The sequence below is a fragment of the Lagenorhynchus albirostris genome, chromosome 6 (assembly GCF_949774975.1).
Source record: "Lagenorhynchus albirostris chromosome 6, mLagAlb1.1, whole genome shotgun sequence".
NCBI classification, from domain to species: Eukaryota; Metazoa; Chordata; class Mammalia; order Artiodactyla; family Delphinidae; genus Lagenorhynchus; species Lagenorhynchus albirostris.
The window spans coordinates 32665328-32682428 of record NC_083100.1 but is presented as its reverse complement, the minus strand read 5'-3'; the positions used below and the strand labels follow the sequence as shown (position 1 = coordinate 32682428).

Genomic DNA, 17101 nt, shown 5'->3' with positions numbered 1-17101 from the left:
CCAGTTGATTGCAAACTCTTGAAAAATTTTTCAGTTTAATGTATAAGCTTCTGTTTATTCTAAATATGTGCCTGTAAGTCTTAGTGTTTTCTGCATACTAAGATATAGTAAGTTAATATTTAATTCTGTTAGCCTGTCGTCATTAGATGAAGTCAGACAACATATAATAAAAAAAAACAATTCAAGGAAGAAACAAATGTAATTAAAGTCTTAGAAGAATAGACTCATAACAGGAAAGCCAAAGAAATTGAATAGAGCAGGACAAAGGATCATTTAATAAAGCTCTCCAGGTATACCAGATATTTAGATGCACTCTTTTTCCATCATCGAATTTTTCATTGATTTTAAAACAATAATGAAGAAACCTTAAATATTTACATTGTAGTTAGGGATAAGATAGAATTTATTTACTGAGGTGATTCTTAAGCAACATTAGTGTGAAAGTTCTTTGAGAATTTTTGGACATTTTTGAAAGGGCCTTTTCTGAAGATAATGGAATGGATTCGATTATTTTCCAAGTCCCTCTAGGATTCCAGTAATTTCTTGTTGCTGTTCATGTCTATGATCACTTCAGGATAATCTGTAATTAGCAGTATTATACTGATGTGTAATTCTCTGCTTATAAATTTTAAGGGAGAAAGGTGGTTTTCTCTACTTTAGAATATAGTGAAGTAAAAAAGCTTTTACTAAATACTCAATTAAATGAGTAAATTAAATTATGAGTAAATTAAACTCATTAAAATTAAATGTGTAAAATTAAATGAGTAAATTAAATTTAGTAAATGAGTATTTACTAAATACTCATTAAAATTAAAATTTAATCACTCATTAAAAATTCAAACTTTACGGAAGGATGTAAAGTGAGTTATAAAAGTAATGCATCCAAATCCCATAGGCCAAATGTAACATCTGTAATGATATCTTATGTATACACACACATGCACACAGCATGATCCACTAAAAACAAAACTTTGTTTTTCAGTGTATTGCTTAATTTTATGTACTGTTTTAAATATGAGGATAGAGATTTAATTAAAATGTGTAATTTATTTTATTTGTTTGTTTCTTACTTTTAGCCTTTTATTTCTTGCTGCATTGGTTCAGCTGGGCAAAGAACCACCACTCCTCCACCATCCCAAATCCCAGATCCACCTTTTTCTTCTCCCATTACCCCTCATCGAACATCATTTGGTGGAATTTTGTCATCAGCTTCCTGGGGAGGAACAATGGAAAAATCAAAGTTGATTACCAAATTGATATCAGCTGGAACACAAGACAGTGAATGGGGGTGTCCCACATCTCTGGAGGGTCAGCTGGGGTCTGTTATCATCTTCTATGAAGCACTGCAGCCTCTTCAGGTGAAGGCATTATATTTAGCAGGTGAGCATGTACCATCATACTGCCTAATTAAACTGAAATAGTTTTTTCTGTTGCCTAAATATATTCTGAAGAATATATTTGATCTAAAGAATGTACAGTTGGCCATTGAACAACTCTAGGGTTAGGGGTGCCAACCCTTCATGAAGTCAAAAATCCACATATAACTTATGTCGACCCTCCATATATATGCAGTTCCTTTGTATGCATGGTTCTGCATCTGCAGATTGTGGTACTGTCTATTTACTATTGAAAACAATCCACATATGAGTGGACCTACACAGTTCACCTCATGTTGTTCGAGGGTCAACTATATTTGTTTTAACTGGAACTGAAAGGGAAGAAAAAGCCCACCACACATCATACTTTTACTCCCCTTAGCTTTATTGAGATATTGACATTATAACATACATAAGTTTAAGGTATGCAATGTGCTGATTTGATACACGTATACCCTGCAAAATGATTACTGTAATAAAGTTGGTTAACACCTCCATACCCTCACATAATTACCATTTTTTAACGTGTGTGATGATAACATTTAAGATTTACTCTCTTCACAACTTTCAAGTACATTATAATTAATTATAGTATACTATACATTTTTTGATATGCATAAAAAAACAAAACTTTGAGAAATATTTCAAATATCATCCATAATACTGCCTGTGTTAGTCTATTAGGACTGCTATAACAAAATACCACAGACCAGATAGCTTAAACACTATTTTCTCAGAATTCTGGAAGCTAGAATTCAAGATCAAGTTTCCGTCAGGCTTGGTCTCTAGTGAATCCTCTATTCCTGGCTTGTAGATGGCTGCCTTCTTGCTCTGTCCTCACATGGAATATGTTCTCTGTGTGTATGTGCAGAGAGAGATCTCTGCTGTCTTTTCCTCTTCTTGTAAGGGGCCCTATTGAATTAGGGCCCGACTTTCATGACATCATTTAGCCTTAATTACCCCTTACAGGCCCTATCTCCAAATACAGTCACACTGGGGGTTAGAGCTTCAACATAGGAATTTTGAGTGGGCGAGTACACAATTCAATCTATAATACTGCTGGTGCTTTTGACAGATTTTAATACATTGATGAAACAAAGTGTAAGTTTGTCTTCATAAGAAGTCACACAACTGATTCTGGAGTCATATGAGTCTTATTCAAAACTTGTTATTTTTATAATTTATATAGTAATATATCTGAAGAATTCATGAAGGCATTAGAATTAGGAGCTCTTGGATAAAATTACAAGTTTTTGTTTTCGCTTTTACTTTTTCATTTGGCTCTGATTTTATTTTTATTTTTTTGGTTTTTTTTGGTTGTTTTTTTTTGCAGTACGCAGGCCTCTCACTGTTGTGGCCTCTCCCGTTGTGGAGCACAGGCTCCAGACGTGCGGGCTCAGTGGCCATGGCTCACGGGCCCAGCCGCTCCGCGGCATGTGGGATCGGACCGGGGCGCGAACCCATGTCCTCTGCATCGGCAGGTGGACTCTCAACCACTGCACCACCAGGGAAGCCCTTGGCTCTGATTTTAAAGATACACACTGGTTGTTATTGGATCATAACTATTTGCAAAATTCAGGAGTTAAGCCTATAAGTAGTTATGTACATTAACTCTGCAGCTTAGCTTATTATTTGTCAGAATGTCTTTTTTTAGATTACATGGAGTTTTGAGATGGATGTCTCTGTCCACACTTAAAAAGTTTGTATTAGAACCTTGTCGTTACTTTAAAACTTACCAAAGTATTTGAAGTTGACCTTTAATCTAAATAAATTCCAAGTTAATAATAAGTCATTTAGTGTAGTCATTATAGCTATATAGTTTGGATTTTGCTCTTACAATTTTCCTACTTAAAATTCTACTCTTATAAATAATAATTATTTGTTATGTATTATAATGATTATTTTTAATGGCTACATAATATTTCATTAGATTCATAATGCATGATTTACTTAGGTTGTTTATAATTTTTAATAGTTATAAACTTCAAAGATTAAATACGATGAACTATTGTACCAATTTTTTTTTTTTTGTATTTTGATGGATTTGCTTATGATAAGTTCCCAGGATGAATATTCAAAGGGTGTGAATATTTTTATAGATCTCAATACATGTTACCTACTCAGTTTTCATAACGGATATAACAATTGACAGTGCCTACCAGTAACACATAAGTATATCCAACTCACTACAGCCTCATTAAGATGGAATGGTAAATACTGTTTCCTCCATTTTTTGATGTCAAATGGAACCTTGCTTTAATTTGTAGTTTTGTTTTTGTTTTTTTTTTAGTAAGGTCAAGAGTTTTTTCCTACTCATTTGCTGTTCCATTTCTGTGATATCTATTCACATTATTGATTGGTTGTTTTGCTGTTTTATCTTACAAATTTGAATTGTTTTACATTTGATAAATGTATAAACTTTGTTATGTTTTATATTAGTTTTTAATGCTATATAAAATTTCCTTTCTGTAGTAGAGATTGATCTACCCCCTCTCCGAACTTTACTAGGCGTTAGACGAATTGGATGTGATATAAAAATAAAGTACATTTTGGCTAATGTGTTTTAACTGTGTTATATAAGAAGCTTGAAACAGCTTAATTAAAATTTTTTTTCTGATTACACAGACCTGAGGAGGCCATATATATTCAATGATTTGTGTGTGTATGTGTGTATAAATAATTTTCAGGTCCAAACTGTTTAAGCCCTTGGAAATTTCAAGAGTCTGACATGGCTGACCTGCCTGGTAACATCCTTCTTCACTACACTGCAAAGGTCAGAGTAAATGCATGGACTGTCCATCTAGCTGTAACTATGCTGTGAACTAAAATTCCATTTTTATTCCTTTTGTCATTTCAGTGGGTAATTGAGAAGAAGGGGCTTGAATTACTGTTAAAAATTACTAATTTTCAAAAGAAGATGAGAAGCAGTAAAAATTAAGCTGCAGTTCTCAGCTGTGGTTCAAGTGTTATCATTATGTCATCCCAGTCGTATGAATGGAAATGGTTGTAGTGGGAATTTGTACTAATGAATCAACTTCAGTAAATGAAATTGTTTAAATGTATTCTTCTTTTTTGGAAGGAGAGTTGAAACAGAATTGTGCTCAACTTTTTCTTTGTTTATTTTTTAAATTTTTTGGCTGCGCGGCTTGTGGGATCTTAGTTCCCTGACCAGGGAATGAACCTGGGCCCTCGGCAGTGAGAGCGCAGAGTTCTAACCACTGGACTGCCAGGGAATTCCCTGTTTATTTTTAAAATGTGGTTAACAAGAAAACAAAAGAAATGTTTACATCAGAAGGAGAAGAAAAGCTACATATACGCATACCATGCCCAGTCCTTTTTCCTTCAAGAAAAGTCGTTTATCTAGTGAAAGTAATTGAGGTTAGCAAGGGCTGAGGGAAAGATCAAAGGTAGAACTGGGAGGAAGAAAAGGGAGAAGTGGCATAAACAATATTAATTGCCTTCATTATATTTAATGTTACTTTAACCCAGAAGTTGCTTCTGTTGTGTGATATTATACATCATAGACCTTTCCCCTGCTAGTTGAACCAGCTAGTACATTGTCATAATTTATTACTTTGAACACTTGTTTATGTGTAACCTAATAAAATTTACTTGTCAGGTGGTATTTCCCCTTAACTTTTAATTTTGATTAATTTCAAACCTAGAGAGAAGTTGAAAGAATGGTAAAGTGAAATCCTGTATACTCTTTACCTAAATTCACCAGTTACTAACATTTTGCTGCACTTGGTCTTCATCTGTCTATCTCAAATCATTTGTGAAAGCAGATCAACATAGCAATCAAGACACTTTACTCCTAAACTTTACAACATAATCATTAACCTCCCTGAGAAAATGATCAATAATTCATGTCCTTTACAACCCATGTTCAAATTTTCCCAGTTTTCCCCAAAATATTTGTTGAGCCTTTTAAAAATTTAATCTTGGATCCATTTGAACATTGCATTGGTTATAATATCTCTTGAGTCTCTTATTTTTTATTTGTTTGGTTTTTATAATACTTTTTCCCAAGGATATACATGTTTGTTTACCAAACTAGATTTTAAGTTATTTCCTGGCAGGGACTATCTCTTTCTTTTTTTCCTCCAGGGACTATCTCTTATACTTATTTTCATTACAACTATTCCGTATAGCTGGATAGGAAATAATTGGACTTAATCTCACTAATCGGTGACATGTCTAGACATGTGATGACTAACTGAGTCTTTTTGGCATATCCTTTTTTCAAAGTAACTTTGATTTTAATAATATTAAGGTTGAATTTTTACTTTTGGAAGTAAAAATTCTGTAATATTTAAAATAGATATTTTTGGTCACAAAACCCGATATGACAAATATATACAATAAAACAGTTTATTGGAGGAACATTTCTTGAAAATGGTAACATATCATGATACAAGAATTCTGTGGTTAAATAACGTTGAGGGAATGTTGCATTCTGTATATCCTTCTTGGAGATGGATTATACACTTGAAAAATTCTGCTTATAAAGAAACTAGTTCACATTTGTTTTATCCTACTTTTTCACCAGTTATTTGAACATAGAACACATTTTGATTTTCATTTCACTTATTAACAAGTGGTAGTTTGGGAAAAGCTACTCCAGGAAATTTTAACAGTCAACAGTTTTTCATCTTTGTACTTATTTTTAGGAGGTGTTTAACCATCAATTTAAAATTTTTTGAGTGTTCTCTTTGTGCCAAGAGTTGTCTGAACTTTTAGGATACAAAGATGAGTAAGTTAAAACCTCTGGTTTTAAGAAGCTTACAGTCTAAAGTGAAATAAATGTGTAAAAAATAAGTGCAATATAATTTTATAAGCATTTTTTAGCTACCATTTATTCGGTGTTTACAATGTATTAAGCACTATGCTAAATGTTTCACATGTACTGTTTCACTTAATCTTTACAAAAGCTCGGAGGGTTATGTTCTACTCTTTGTATCTTTTCTAAGCTCTAGTTGTCTGAGGCTGAGGAAAGATAAGTAACTTGCCTAGCCTCATAATTCTAGTTAATACCTAACCTGTTTAATGCTTAACCACTATACAATATTTTTATGTTGGAATTATATACAGAATACAGTGTGGGTACAAAGGAAGAGTGGTTGGTTCTTCCAGGAGGATAGAATATCATAGAAAAGATGGTTTGATTTGTGTTTTAAAAGGCGGAGTAAAGGGAGGGATGTTCAGTGAGCAACACCTACAAAGGCATAGAATGTAAATCTGGATTCTGTGTGTATTTGGGTATAGGTCACTGAGTGGGAGCAGTTGGCCAGAAATGAAGTTAGAGGGCCAAGTGGAGGCCAGATCATAGCAAACCTCTTATGCCAGGCTAAATAGTAGGCAATGGATAGGATTTTAAGAAGAGTGATATGATCAGGTTTGCATTTTAGAAAAAGGTCTTGAGCTACAGTGTCAAAGTTGGATTGGAGAGAGAGACTGGAGGCAGTCATACCATAGGGAGATTACTGTATTTGGACAGGTCATAGATACATAGTACCAAACTAAGGTAGTAATTGGAGAAAGACTTTTCTGTCTCCGAGACTAATACAGCTTACATTGAGTTAAATGTAAACTCAATTTACATTTACTTTATTAAATCAATGTTTCTCAGTTGCCTTAAGAGAAAAGCAACAACCACATCATCTGTGCTAAAATTTGTAGGTTTCTTTATTTTCTTTTGGTCTGGGGATTAGATTCAAGAATGTTTCATTATCTGCCAGTTCACAGGTTACATGTGAGGTTCCCTGGTTTATAAACCTTTATGGAAGTTAACAAATAACTTTAACAGTTTCTAGAGTTGCAGACAAAGCTCTTAATTTGAATATAACTAAAATTGTCAGTCAGTAATATAAGGGAAAATAATGTCTTGTGCCTGTGGTTTGATTTTTGTATTGTGATATAATTTTCTGTACTAACGGGAATAAAACATTGAATTTTTTAAAAAGTCAAAAATCTGTTTGCATATATTGGTTTAGAATAGAAGGAATTTTAAACTATGTGATTGGTAAATGGTAAGTTCTAGCTAATCCTTATCTGTCAGATGACAAGCAGCAGTGACCTGCATTTGATGAGTGAGTGCATTAGAATCTAGTCCCTGATTCTTTTAAAAGACAATCAGAGAATAGTAATACTAAACTTAATATTGTAAGCATCTTATCCTTGACTATGCTATATACCTTTTAAAATTATGGTGAAATGTTCCATATATAGTTAAAGTTATGTTTTGTCTTCATTGTTCTTAGCTGTTTGCCATATTTTTCTTTTATTTTTAGGCCTGCAAAAATTCAATCTGTCTTGATTTATCTACTAATTGTTTGCATGGAAGGTTAACAGGAAACAAAGTAGTAAACTGGGACATTAAGGTAAGTTAATGATGAACGATGGGCAACGTATTATTTATTTAAGTGTACTGATCCTTTAAAAACTTTTGTCTTTTGAGCACCACCAGATTGATCTGAATAAGTCCTGTTTAAAATGTTTGCAGATACACAGTTTGAAGGATAAATAAATAAGTAGTTGAATGACTATTTGATTTGTTTGTAACGTAATTACCTTTTTAAACTATGCCATGAGCTTAGCAGTTTTCATAAGAAAAATATGCTGCCCTCGTTAATAGCTCCACTTTTAAGGTATTTAATCCCTAAAACTGTGTAACAGATTTCAACCCCTCAGAGACTTCTTTGATTATCCCTTTTCTCCTATATCACATTCGTCTCCTGTCCATCAGCTTTAAACAAACTTAGATCTTTCCTCTCTGAGGTTAAAGATGAGTAATTTTTCCTCTTCTTCATAACCCCGTCTAGCCTTTATATCTTGTCTGCCTTTTTCATGTGCCTCATATTTATGTCTTAGCTGGATGTAATGTCTTTGCTTCTATTTACAGTCCTCTACTTATTTCCCAAGATGGAGTTAACTATTCTTGTCAGGAGTACCTATAGCAGTTTCTATTATTTCACTTATCACGGTGAATGGTTAACTGTTTGCTTGCTTGATTCTCCAGTAGTCCTTAAGAACTTCAAAGGAGGGAACACTGCTTTTTCCCCCAGTGCCTGGCACAGGGATACATAATAACATTGTTGACTGAGTGATTAAACTAGTAAAGATTATTTGGGCTAATGTGAAAGTCAGAGATATCCTATTTCTAAAATACAGGATTTCCTTAAAAGATATATTAAATAGAAATTACAGCCTAAGTAAAATAAAAATAAATATAAAATATAGTTATACTGGAACTTGCTGATAAATCAGCAAAACAACAACAACAAAACTTTTGTCTTCTAGTCATTTAATACCAATAAAATATACTTATTGTTTCAATGAACAGAAATCATTAGGATAATTCTTCTATGTAAAAATGAATCCATAAGTTTGTTTTAATCTCATGTTATTCATGTGGTATAAAGCTTTTTTCTCTTTGACTTTGAGATAAGAACACCTATTCTTACCTGTTAGCATAGTAAGATTTATGACTTGTTTGCCAATTTGTAAGTTTTTTCAATTTGAATTTTATTGTATTTATTTTTATACAGCATGTTCATATTAGTTATCTATTTTTTACATGTTAGTGTATATATGTCAATCCCAATCTCCCAATTCATCCCACCCACCCCCACATACCCCCCCCACCCGCTTTCTCCCCCTTGGTTTCCATACGTTTGTTCTCTACATCTGTGTCTCTATTTCTGCCTTGCAAACCAGTTCATCTGTACCATTTTTCTAGATTCCACATATATTCGTTAATATACGATATTTGTTTCTCTTTTTCTGACTTACTTCACTCTGTATGACAGTCTCTAGATCCATCCACATCTCTACAGAAGACCCAATTTCATTCCTTGTTATGGCTGAGTAATATTCCATTGTGTATATGTACCACATCTTCTTTATCCATTCGTCTGTCGATGGGGATTTAGGTTGCTTCCATGACCTGGCTATTGTAAATAGTGCTGCAATGAACATTGGGGTGCATGTGTCTCTTTGAATTATGGTTTTCTCTGGGTATATGCCTAGTAGTGGGATTGCTGGGTCATATGGTAATTCTATTTTTAGTTTTTTAAGGACCCTCCATACTGTTCTCCGTAATGTCTGTATCAATTTACATTCCCATCAGCAGTGCAAGAGTGTTCCCTTTTCTCCACACCCTCTCCGGCATTTGTTGCTTGTAGGTTTTCTGATGATGCCCATTCTAACTGGTGTGAGATAATACCTCATTGCAGTTTTGATTTGTGTTTCTCTAGTAATTAGAGATGTTGAGTAGCTTTTCATGTGCCTCTTGGCCATCTGTATGTCTTCTTTGGAGAAATGTCTATTTAGGTCTTCTGCCCATTTTTTGATTGGGTTGTTTGTCTTTTTAATATTGAGCTGCATGATCTGTTTATGTATTTTGGAGATTAATCCTTAGTTGAGATAAGGACACTTATTCTTACCTGTTTACATAGTAAGATTTATGATGTGTTTGCCAATTCGTAAGTTAACTTTTGATGTCATGTATAAGATTGGTTTTGTAAGGATAGTTTTATGGATTACTTATATAGAGAAAGCTGATTATTTGTGTTATACATTATACTTGAAAATCAAAGCAGTCTTTGTTGCCTTGAGTATAGATATGTAGAAATCAAAAAGGAACAGAATTATCAAGAACAAGACTATTGCTTTTTTATACTGAAGCAAAATCAAAGCCAAAAAAAGTTAAATGACATGACAACTGGGGAAAAAAACACTTCCCATCCAAAATTCTAGTTTACTTACTGTAAAAAGCCTTTAAAAATCAATATGAAAAACAGGCAAAGACTATGAAGAGGTGGTTTACGGACTTAAGGTATGTAAACACGGCAGTTCAGAACATTTTAGCAGTTAATAATAGCTAATCTTATATAACACCCATTGTATGTCAGGCACTAAGCACTTTTCATGTATTAGCTTATCTCATCCTTGTAACAACTTTACAAAGTGGGAATTAATATTATCCTCATCTTACAGATGAAGAAACTGAGGCTAGGGGAATTAGTAACTTGTCTAAGATACTGAATATATTTTGTTAAGCTATCCAGAATAGTCAGTCACTTTGAACTTCAGTTGAAGCCACTCACTCCACCTTTTTTGTAAACTTAAAGTAGAGGAGTCAGTCATATTTGTACTGCAAATACATTCTTTTTTTTCATGACTTGTTCTCCTGTTTGTTGTGACTAATTGCCTTGTGACAGTTGTTACCTCTTATATCACTAGTGTTACGTTGTGAAGTCTACTTATGGGGTCATGTTTAGATTGCCTATGTTGGGAATTCGTAAACTTGGGAAAACAAAGGTGTATTAAAATGGTCTGGCCTTGTCTCTTGAGTATTGATTTTGGTGACCCTTGAGGCTGCTCTTTAAAGCATATACCTGTACAAGGGTTCCTTTAGCTTAGGCCATCATATACTTTACTTAAAGGTTTAGCAAATTGTAACCTCATACATGCTATGTAGGTATTAAATGAGAAAATTGCCTGTGTTTTATAAGATTAAAAAATTGTAGTTTCCTCTTTCAGGACAGCATAAACTGCATAGGTGGAGTAAATGTACTTTTTCCTCTAATGGAACAAATCAGCCACTTTGGTGAAGGACATATTCCTGAGGGATTGAATGAAAGCACAGTTCCTGAACTGATAACACCTGTAGAAGGAGATTCGGTGGTATTGAACTCCACAAAGGCATCAGGTATTAAGCTGAAATTAACGTGAACTAGTCATTGAGAAACTTGAGAATTAATTGAAAGATAGATTGAAATGTCTTGCTACCATGATGAAGAAACTTAACCATTTGTAGCTGAAGTAGTCCATCCCTAATTTTACTAATGGAGTTCAGAAAGTGCATAATACTTCAGTGAAAACACTTAAGATGTTGATTATACTCTTGACTATCCTTAGTTTGTACTGTTAGCAGAAATCGGACAACATTGTTAAATTTATGGTAGAGAAAATATTTACATGTTCATATAAGTATATAATATGCAGTCACTGATTTCTCTGATATTTATGTTCTGCAAGTGACCTTTGGATGCAAATTCCTGAACCAAATTCCTTGTTTGTTATAATATGCATATGATATAGAACATGTGATACAAAAGTGATTAGCATAATTATGATAATTAATGACATCTTCACAATTCCACAGAGTCAAGACTAGAGAGAAATTTAATTGCAACATTTATCTTGATTGTGAAACACTTTATTCAAAGACATCCTATTAACCAGGACAATCTTATTCACTCCCATGGAGTTGCCATTCTTGGTGCCTTACTTCAAAAGGTGAGCTAGTCTAACATTATTTAGATGTGACTGATGATTGTAATTACCAGTTAGTGTTGAGGTTTTTTTCTTTCCAATAAATAAATATATATATATATTTTTTATTAAATATATTTTTTAAATTATACTATTATAGCTTAAGTTATATTAATGGATATAATTTATTTCACAAGCCACTTTTTAAAACTTGAATCACCTTATACAAGAACTACATATCTTACATAACAGTGTATAATCTTTGATATAAGGACCTTGTGTGTTAACTTTGGTATTTGGGATATTTCATCATTTAAAGACACTATTTTAGGAATATGTTCTAGAGTTACATCAGAAAAAATAATGTTTAAATTGTTTATATTTTTCTAACCAAGCGTTTTATATTTAGTAGATGTTCTGAATTAATCATTTCAAATTATAGCTTAATGACAGTTATTTAAACTGAACTTTACAGAACCCTCTTCTATTTGGATTTCAGGTGCCAAGCACCTTGATGGATGTTAATGTATTGATGGCAATTCAGTTACTTATTGAGCAGGTATCATTAGAGAAAAATATGCAGCTCCTGCAGCAAATGTATCAGTATTTACTCTTTGACTTCCGTATTTGGAACCATGGCGATTTTCCCTTTCGAATTGGTGAGAGCAGGCTGTTGGATAAATTTTATAGTTGTTTTAGAAATGTATTACTACTTATGTGACTTTATTTTAGGTATATAATTGAAGAGTGAACTTTCTATTTTAGGTCACATACAATATCTTTCCACCATCATCAAGGACAGCAGGAGAGTTTTCCGAAAGAAGTATGGTGTACAGTTTCTCCTAGATACACTTAGGATTTATTATGGGTATGATATCCTTACTCTTTCTCAGTTTGATATTGTTTCTGTTACTTGATTGGAACATCTAGATTGTTTATTTTCCAGCAGTTCTAATACCTTTAACTTCAGAGAGCCAGGATGTTGTGGAGGTTAAAATGATGAACAGTGGATCACATACACTGGGTTTGAATATTATGTTTCATTAATTGTCTAGCCATAGGCAACTTAGTCACCTTTTCTGTGCTAAAGTTTTCTGCTTTGTGACAAGGAGATAATAAAACTGTATGACTTCCTATGGTTGTTTTGAGGATTAAATTAAATGAATTAATAATGTGTAAAGCACATAGAACTGTGTTTGCTACATAGTATTGCATAAATATAAGCTGTTTTAACCATTTTTGTCTTAGTATTGCATAAATATAAGCTGTTTTAACTATTTATGTCTTTGTCATTGCAACTCCTAACTTCAAAAGGTTTTCCTTAAAAAGAAAAAGAAGCCAAAGATTCTATGAATTCTAATAATTACATGGAAACAACTTCTTTTAAACTATGAAATCTTTTATATATAAAAGTACAAAAATATAAAAATTTCAATTCTTGCCCATTTACTTTCTCTTTCAGGAGTGATTGTAAATATAGTGAGCTGTCTCTAGATGATATTCGAACAATAAGGACTTCTTTGTATGGACTAATTAAATATTTTCTGTGCAAAGGCGGAACTCATGAAGAGATACAAAGTATTATGGGTTATATATCTGCTATCGATGAAGAAGAACAGGTATTATGCTCTGGATAAATCTGTTATTACTTTTTAATAATTAAGTTGCTATATCATCTTCCTTTAAACTTACATGTAATATAGCATTTTAAGAGTAAAATGTTTATAGTGTCACATATAATATTATTAAGCAGTTAAAGAGGTAAATTTTATCTCCTAACTGAAAGTTTAATAAAATAAATGGCAGTGTAATAAAACATTTATTTTCTAGCTAATAGTAAAATATTAGCTAGAAAACAGTATGTGGAAATACTTGTCCTGGCAATTCTGAAATCTGTTTTCGTAGGCCACATGATGTATATTTAACTGTTATCAAAGTTACTAGGCAGATTTCTAACATGAATTTTAATATATCATAGGTTCATAAAAATTTTGCATAAAGAGTAAATTATAACTGTATTTCTATTTTTAAATACTTCTATGTACACTATTCATTTTTACCTCAGAACTACCCTTTAAGACAGTGGTTCTCAATGTATGGACCCACTTACCTGGGAATTTTTTAGAAATGCAAATATATGGCCAAATCAAGCCCTCCAGGTGATTCTGATGCATGGTAGAATTTGACCACGGATACAAAATATACAGACCAGGAATTACTCTTCCCATGTGCACATTTGGAAATAGATGTTCAGAGAGATTAGGTGACTTAAAAAGTTACACAGCTGATATACCTGGAAAAATAACCCATGTGTATTTACTGCTCTTTCTGTGCTCTTTCGGTATACCACTCTCAACACCAAATCTGAGCATCCTTAATTTATGTTGACTCAAATATTTTGCCCTCTATCATGATATATGCATTGTGTACTCAGTGGTTATTATAACTTCATAATTGGTATTATATAGAAGCGTTAACTTAGGCTATTTCCTTATAGGGTTGAACTACTTCAAAAGCTTCTCATATTTAGAATAATGAATAATCATCTTATTTCATGATAGCTGTATTGTCACCTGCTATGATTCATTGCCAATGATATTTTCTTGGTCAATTTAGTCAAACAATTATTTATTGAATACTTTTATTATACATATACATAGAGTAATACTAGATATTGTAGGTATTTAATGATGAAAGAATTATCATTTTTAGCCTAATGGAGGCAGGGATAGATAAGAAATGTTTATAAATAATTATGAAGCAAAAAAGAGTATGATAATATCTATAAGAGAAATATGAAGTCCCATGAGGTTTTCACTGGAGAGTGTTACATGTTGAGGAGACTAGGAACGGCTTCATGGAAGAGATGGCTTTTCATATGGACCAAGCAGGATAGGAATGGTTCAGCGGGTGAATGTGAGTAGTGAGAGGATATACAAAAGGAAATGGAATAAGCCAAAAGCCTAATGGAGGAAAGGCAAGGAGGGTTCAGAAGACATCAAATAATCCAGTTAAGCTAGAACATGAGGGTATAGAGGACTTAAATAACTATTTGTGGTTTATGACTTTATTTATGCTTCCATATATGAGTGTGGTTGTTTGTGTTGCTTAATTTTAAAAGCTTTTTGGAATTTTGGACGTACTCTTCAGTCTCCTACGTACCAGCCCAACTAGAGGTCAACTTTTCTTACTGCTGTTTGAACCAGGAAATGCTGACATACTTTATGCCCTGCTCTTAAATCAGAAATACTCTGACAGACTAAGAGAAATCATTTTTAAGGTACAAACATGTCTTAAGAGTCTTTATATTTGGGGACATTTGTGGGTGTATGCATTTACATGGAACATATCCATTCTATGAATGTAAATTCTTTTTTTCATGTCTACTTCCATCTAGTTTTAAATTGTTCAGTTTGTTTTGATATATATTTATCATGTTTTTGTTGTTTATGTATTTTAAAACTAATTATATTGTAATCTTATTAATAATTTCGGTGGAAAATCTACTCTGCCATACTAACGTAGAACCTCTTATCCCCCTTTTGACTTACAGTGGGTCTATGTGTCAGATTATACTAAGCTTATTTAGCATCCACTGTTTATCAGGCACTAAACCCTTTTTATATATTAGTTTACGTAGCTCTTGCAGCAACTTTATGAAGTGGATATTATTATTATCCTCATTTTACAGATGAAGAAACTGAGGCAGAGAAATTAATAACTTGCTAAAGGATGTAGGACATATTTTATTAAGCTATCCAAAATATTCCAAACTTTGAACTTCAGCTGAAGCAGCCCACTCCACCTTTTCGGTTAACTAAAATTAAAGAAGGCAGTCATATTTCTACTGCAAATACATTTTTTTTTCATGATTTATTCTCCTGTTTGTTATGCCAAATTGCCTGTGACATTTGTTTCCCCTTACATCATTAGTATGACATTATAAAGTCTACTTGTGGGGTCATGTTTGGATTGTCTATGTTTAGAATTCTTAAACTTTGGAAACAAAAGTGAATTAAAAGTGGTCCTACATAGTCTCTCTTGAATATTGGTTATGGTTGACCCCTGAGGCTACTCTTTAAAGCATCTGCCCACACAGGGTTCCTATATGGAGATTTAATGTTATTTCTTCAAAAATGGCCTTGCAGGGGTTGTTCATGATATTATTTTGCCAAGATTATCCTTTCCGTATAGGCTTTCAGAATCTCACTTTGTAAAAGATTGATCTAACTCCAAGAAGTATGGGGTTACTAATTCATTCTTCCATTTTAGCATATGGATGGGTTGCTTCACAAAGTATTTCCTCGTTGTTGAAAATTATTTTGACAACTGTCACATAAATAGATTACTAGATTTATCTAGAAGTATCTTTGTTTTCTTTCAGAGCACACCTTTGTTCCTCTTGCAAGCTACAGGATTTGTTTCCATCTACACCGTAGCCATTAAAAGAAATTTTTAAAGTATTCCTTTCATCTACCAAGAAATTTATATAAACTAGGGTTTTAAACATATTAATTATTCAAATGCAGTTGCATTTCAGTCCAGTTCATTTTTAAATTTATTTTTTAATGATAGCAAGATAATGGAGTGTTCTTCCCTATTTAGTGCTTTTTTTTAATACTTGAGGAATAAAATGATACTCCAGAAACATTGTACACTAATATTTATTCGATATTAACCTAAGTGACAATTGTTCTTAGTTCCCTATATTGAGAATATATTACTGTTGTGACTAGGTTATGGAACAGATGTTGAAATGCACGAACGTTTATGAACGAAGTAAACAACGTATTCGGCTTAGAGAAGTTGGCTACTCAGGATTAGGTCTCCTTCTTAATGAAGCACCTGTTAATACTTCTCTCATTAAAAGTCTCACCAATCAAATTATAAATACAGGTATGACTAAGGCTAAAATATTGATACATTTAAGAAATGTTCTTCATAGTCATGTAATTCTATTTGATGGCCCTGAATTTTTTTTTCTTCTGAAATTCTTTCTTCTTTTCCCCTCTTCCCTCAGGTTGCTTTTAAAATTACCTATTACTTGATTCAGCAGGGCTTTTCTTGGGTACTGTTTCAAATGTACCTTTGTTGTTTTTGTCTCCCCGGAGCATAGCATAGTACCTTACTTGGTAGGCCTTCAGTAAATGTTTATTGACTGAGTGATTAGTAAATAATTCAGTCTATGTAAAATGAAAAGGACATTAGAGAAAATATGTACAAGATATTCTTTTTCCTTTCAGAGCTTAAATTCTTAAAGGGAAGATGAAAACTAATTTCAGATATTCCTTTTTGTTTCTAATTTTGCTTTTATGAACCTTTTTGTAAGTAGTTCCTACAAACTATAAAATTTTTGTCAGATGCTAGGGGTTCAGAAAGGTATCAGATAAGGTTCTTTGTCTTGAGTGGTTTATCATCTCATTGAGAAGACATGTACATAAAAAGAT

At 32.8% G+C, this 17101-nt stretch overlaps 1 protein-coding gene across 1 annotated transcript in view; it reads left to right on the top strand.

Annotated features, from left to right (window-relative positions):
• Window positions 1-17101, top strand: part of NBEAL1 (neurobeachin like 1) — a 175565-nt gene that overhangs the window by 72123 nt on the left and 86341 nt on the right. The window contains exons 16-25 of the mRNA XM_060152294.1: window positions 1077-1380; window positions 4064-4149; window positions 7667-7756; window positions 10920-11088; window positions 11545-11678; window positions 12154-12313; window positions 12420-12522; window positions 13117-13273; window positions 14776-14934; window positions 16391-16550. Of these exons, the coding sequence (XP_060008277.1) occupies window positions 1077-1380; window positions 4064-4149; window positions 7667-7756; window positions 10920-11088; window positions 11545-11678; window positions 12154-12313; window positions 12420-12522; window positions 13117-13273; window positions 14776-14934; window positions 16391-16550 (1522 nt within the window). The remainder of the gene's footprint in view (window positions 1-1076; window positions 1381-4063; window positions 4150-7666; window positions 7757-10919; window positions 11089-11544; window positions 11679-12153; window positions 12314-12419; window positions 12523-13116; window positions 13274-14775; window positions 14935-16390; window positions 16551-17101) is intronic.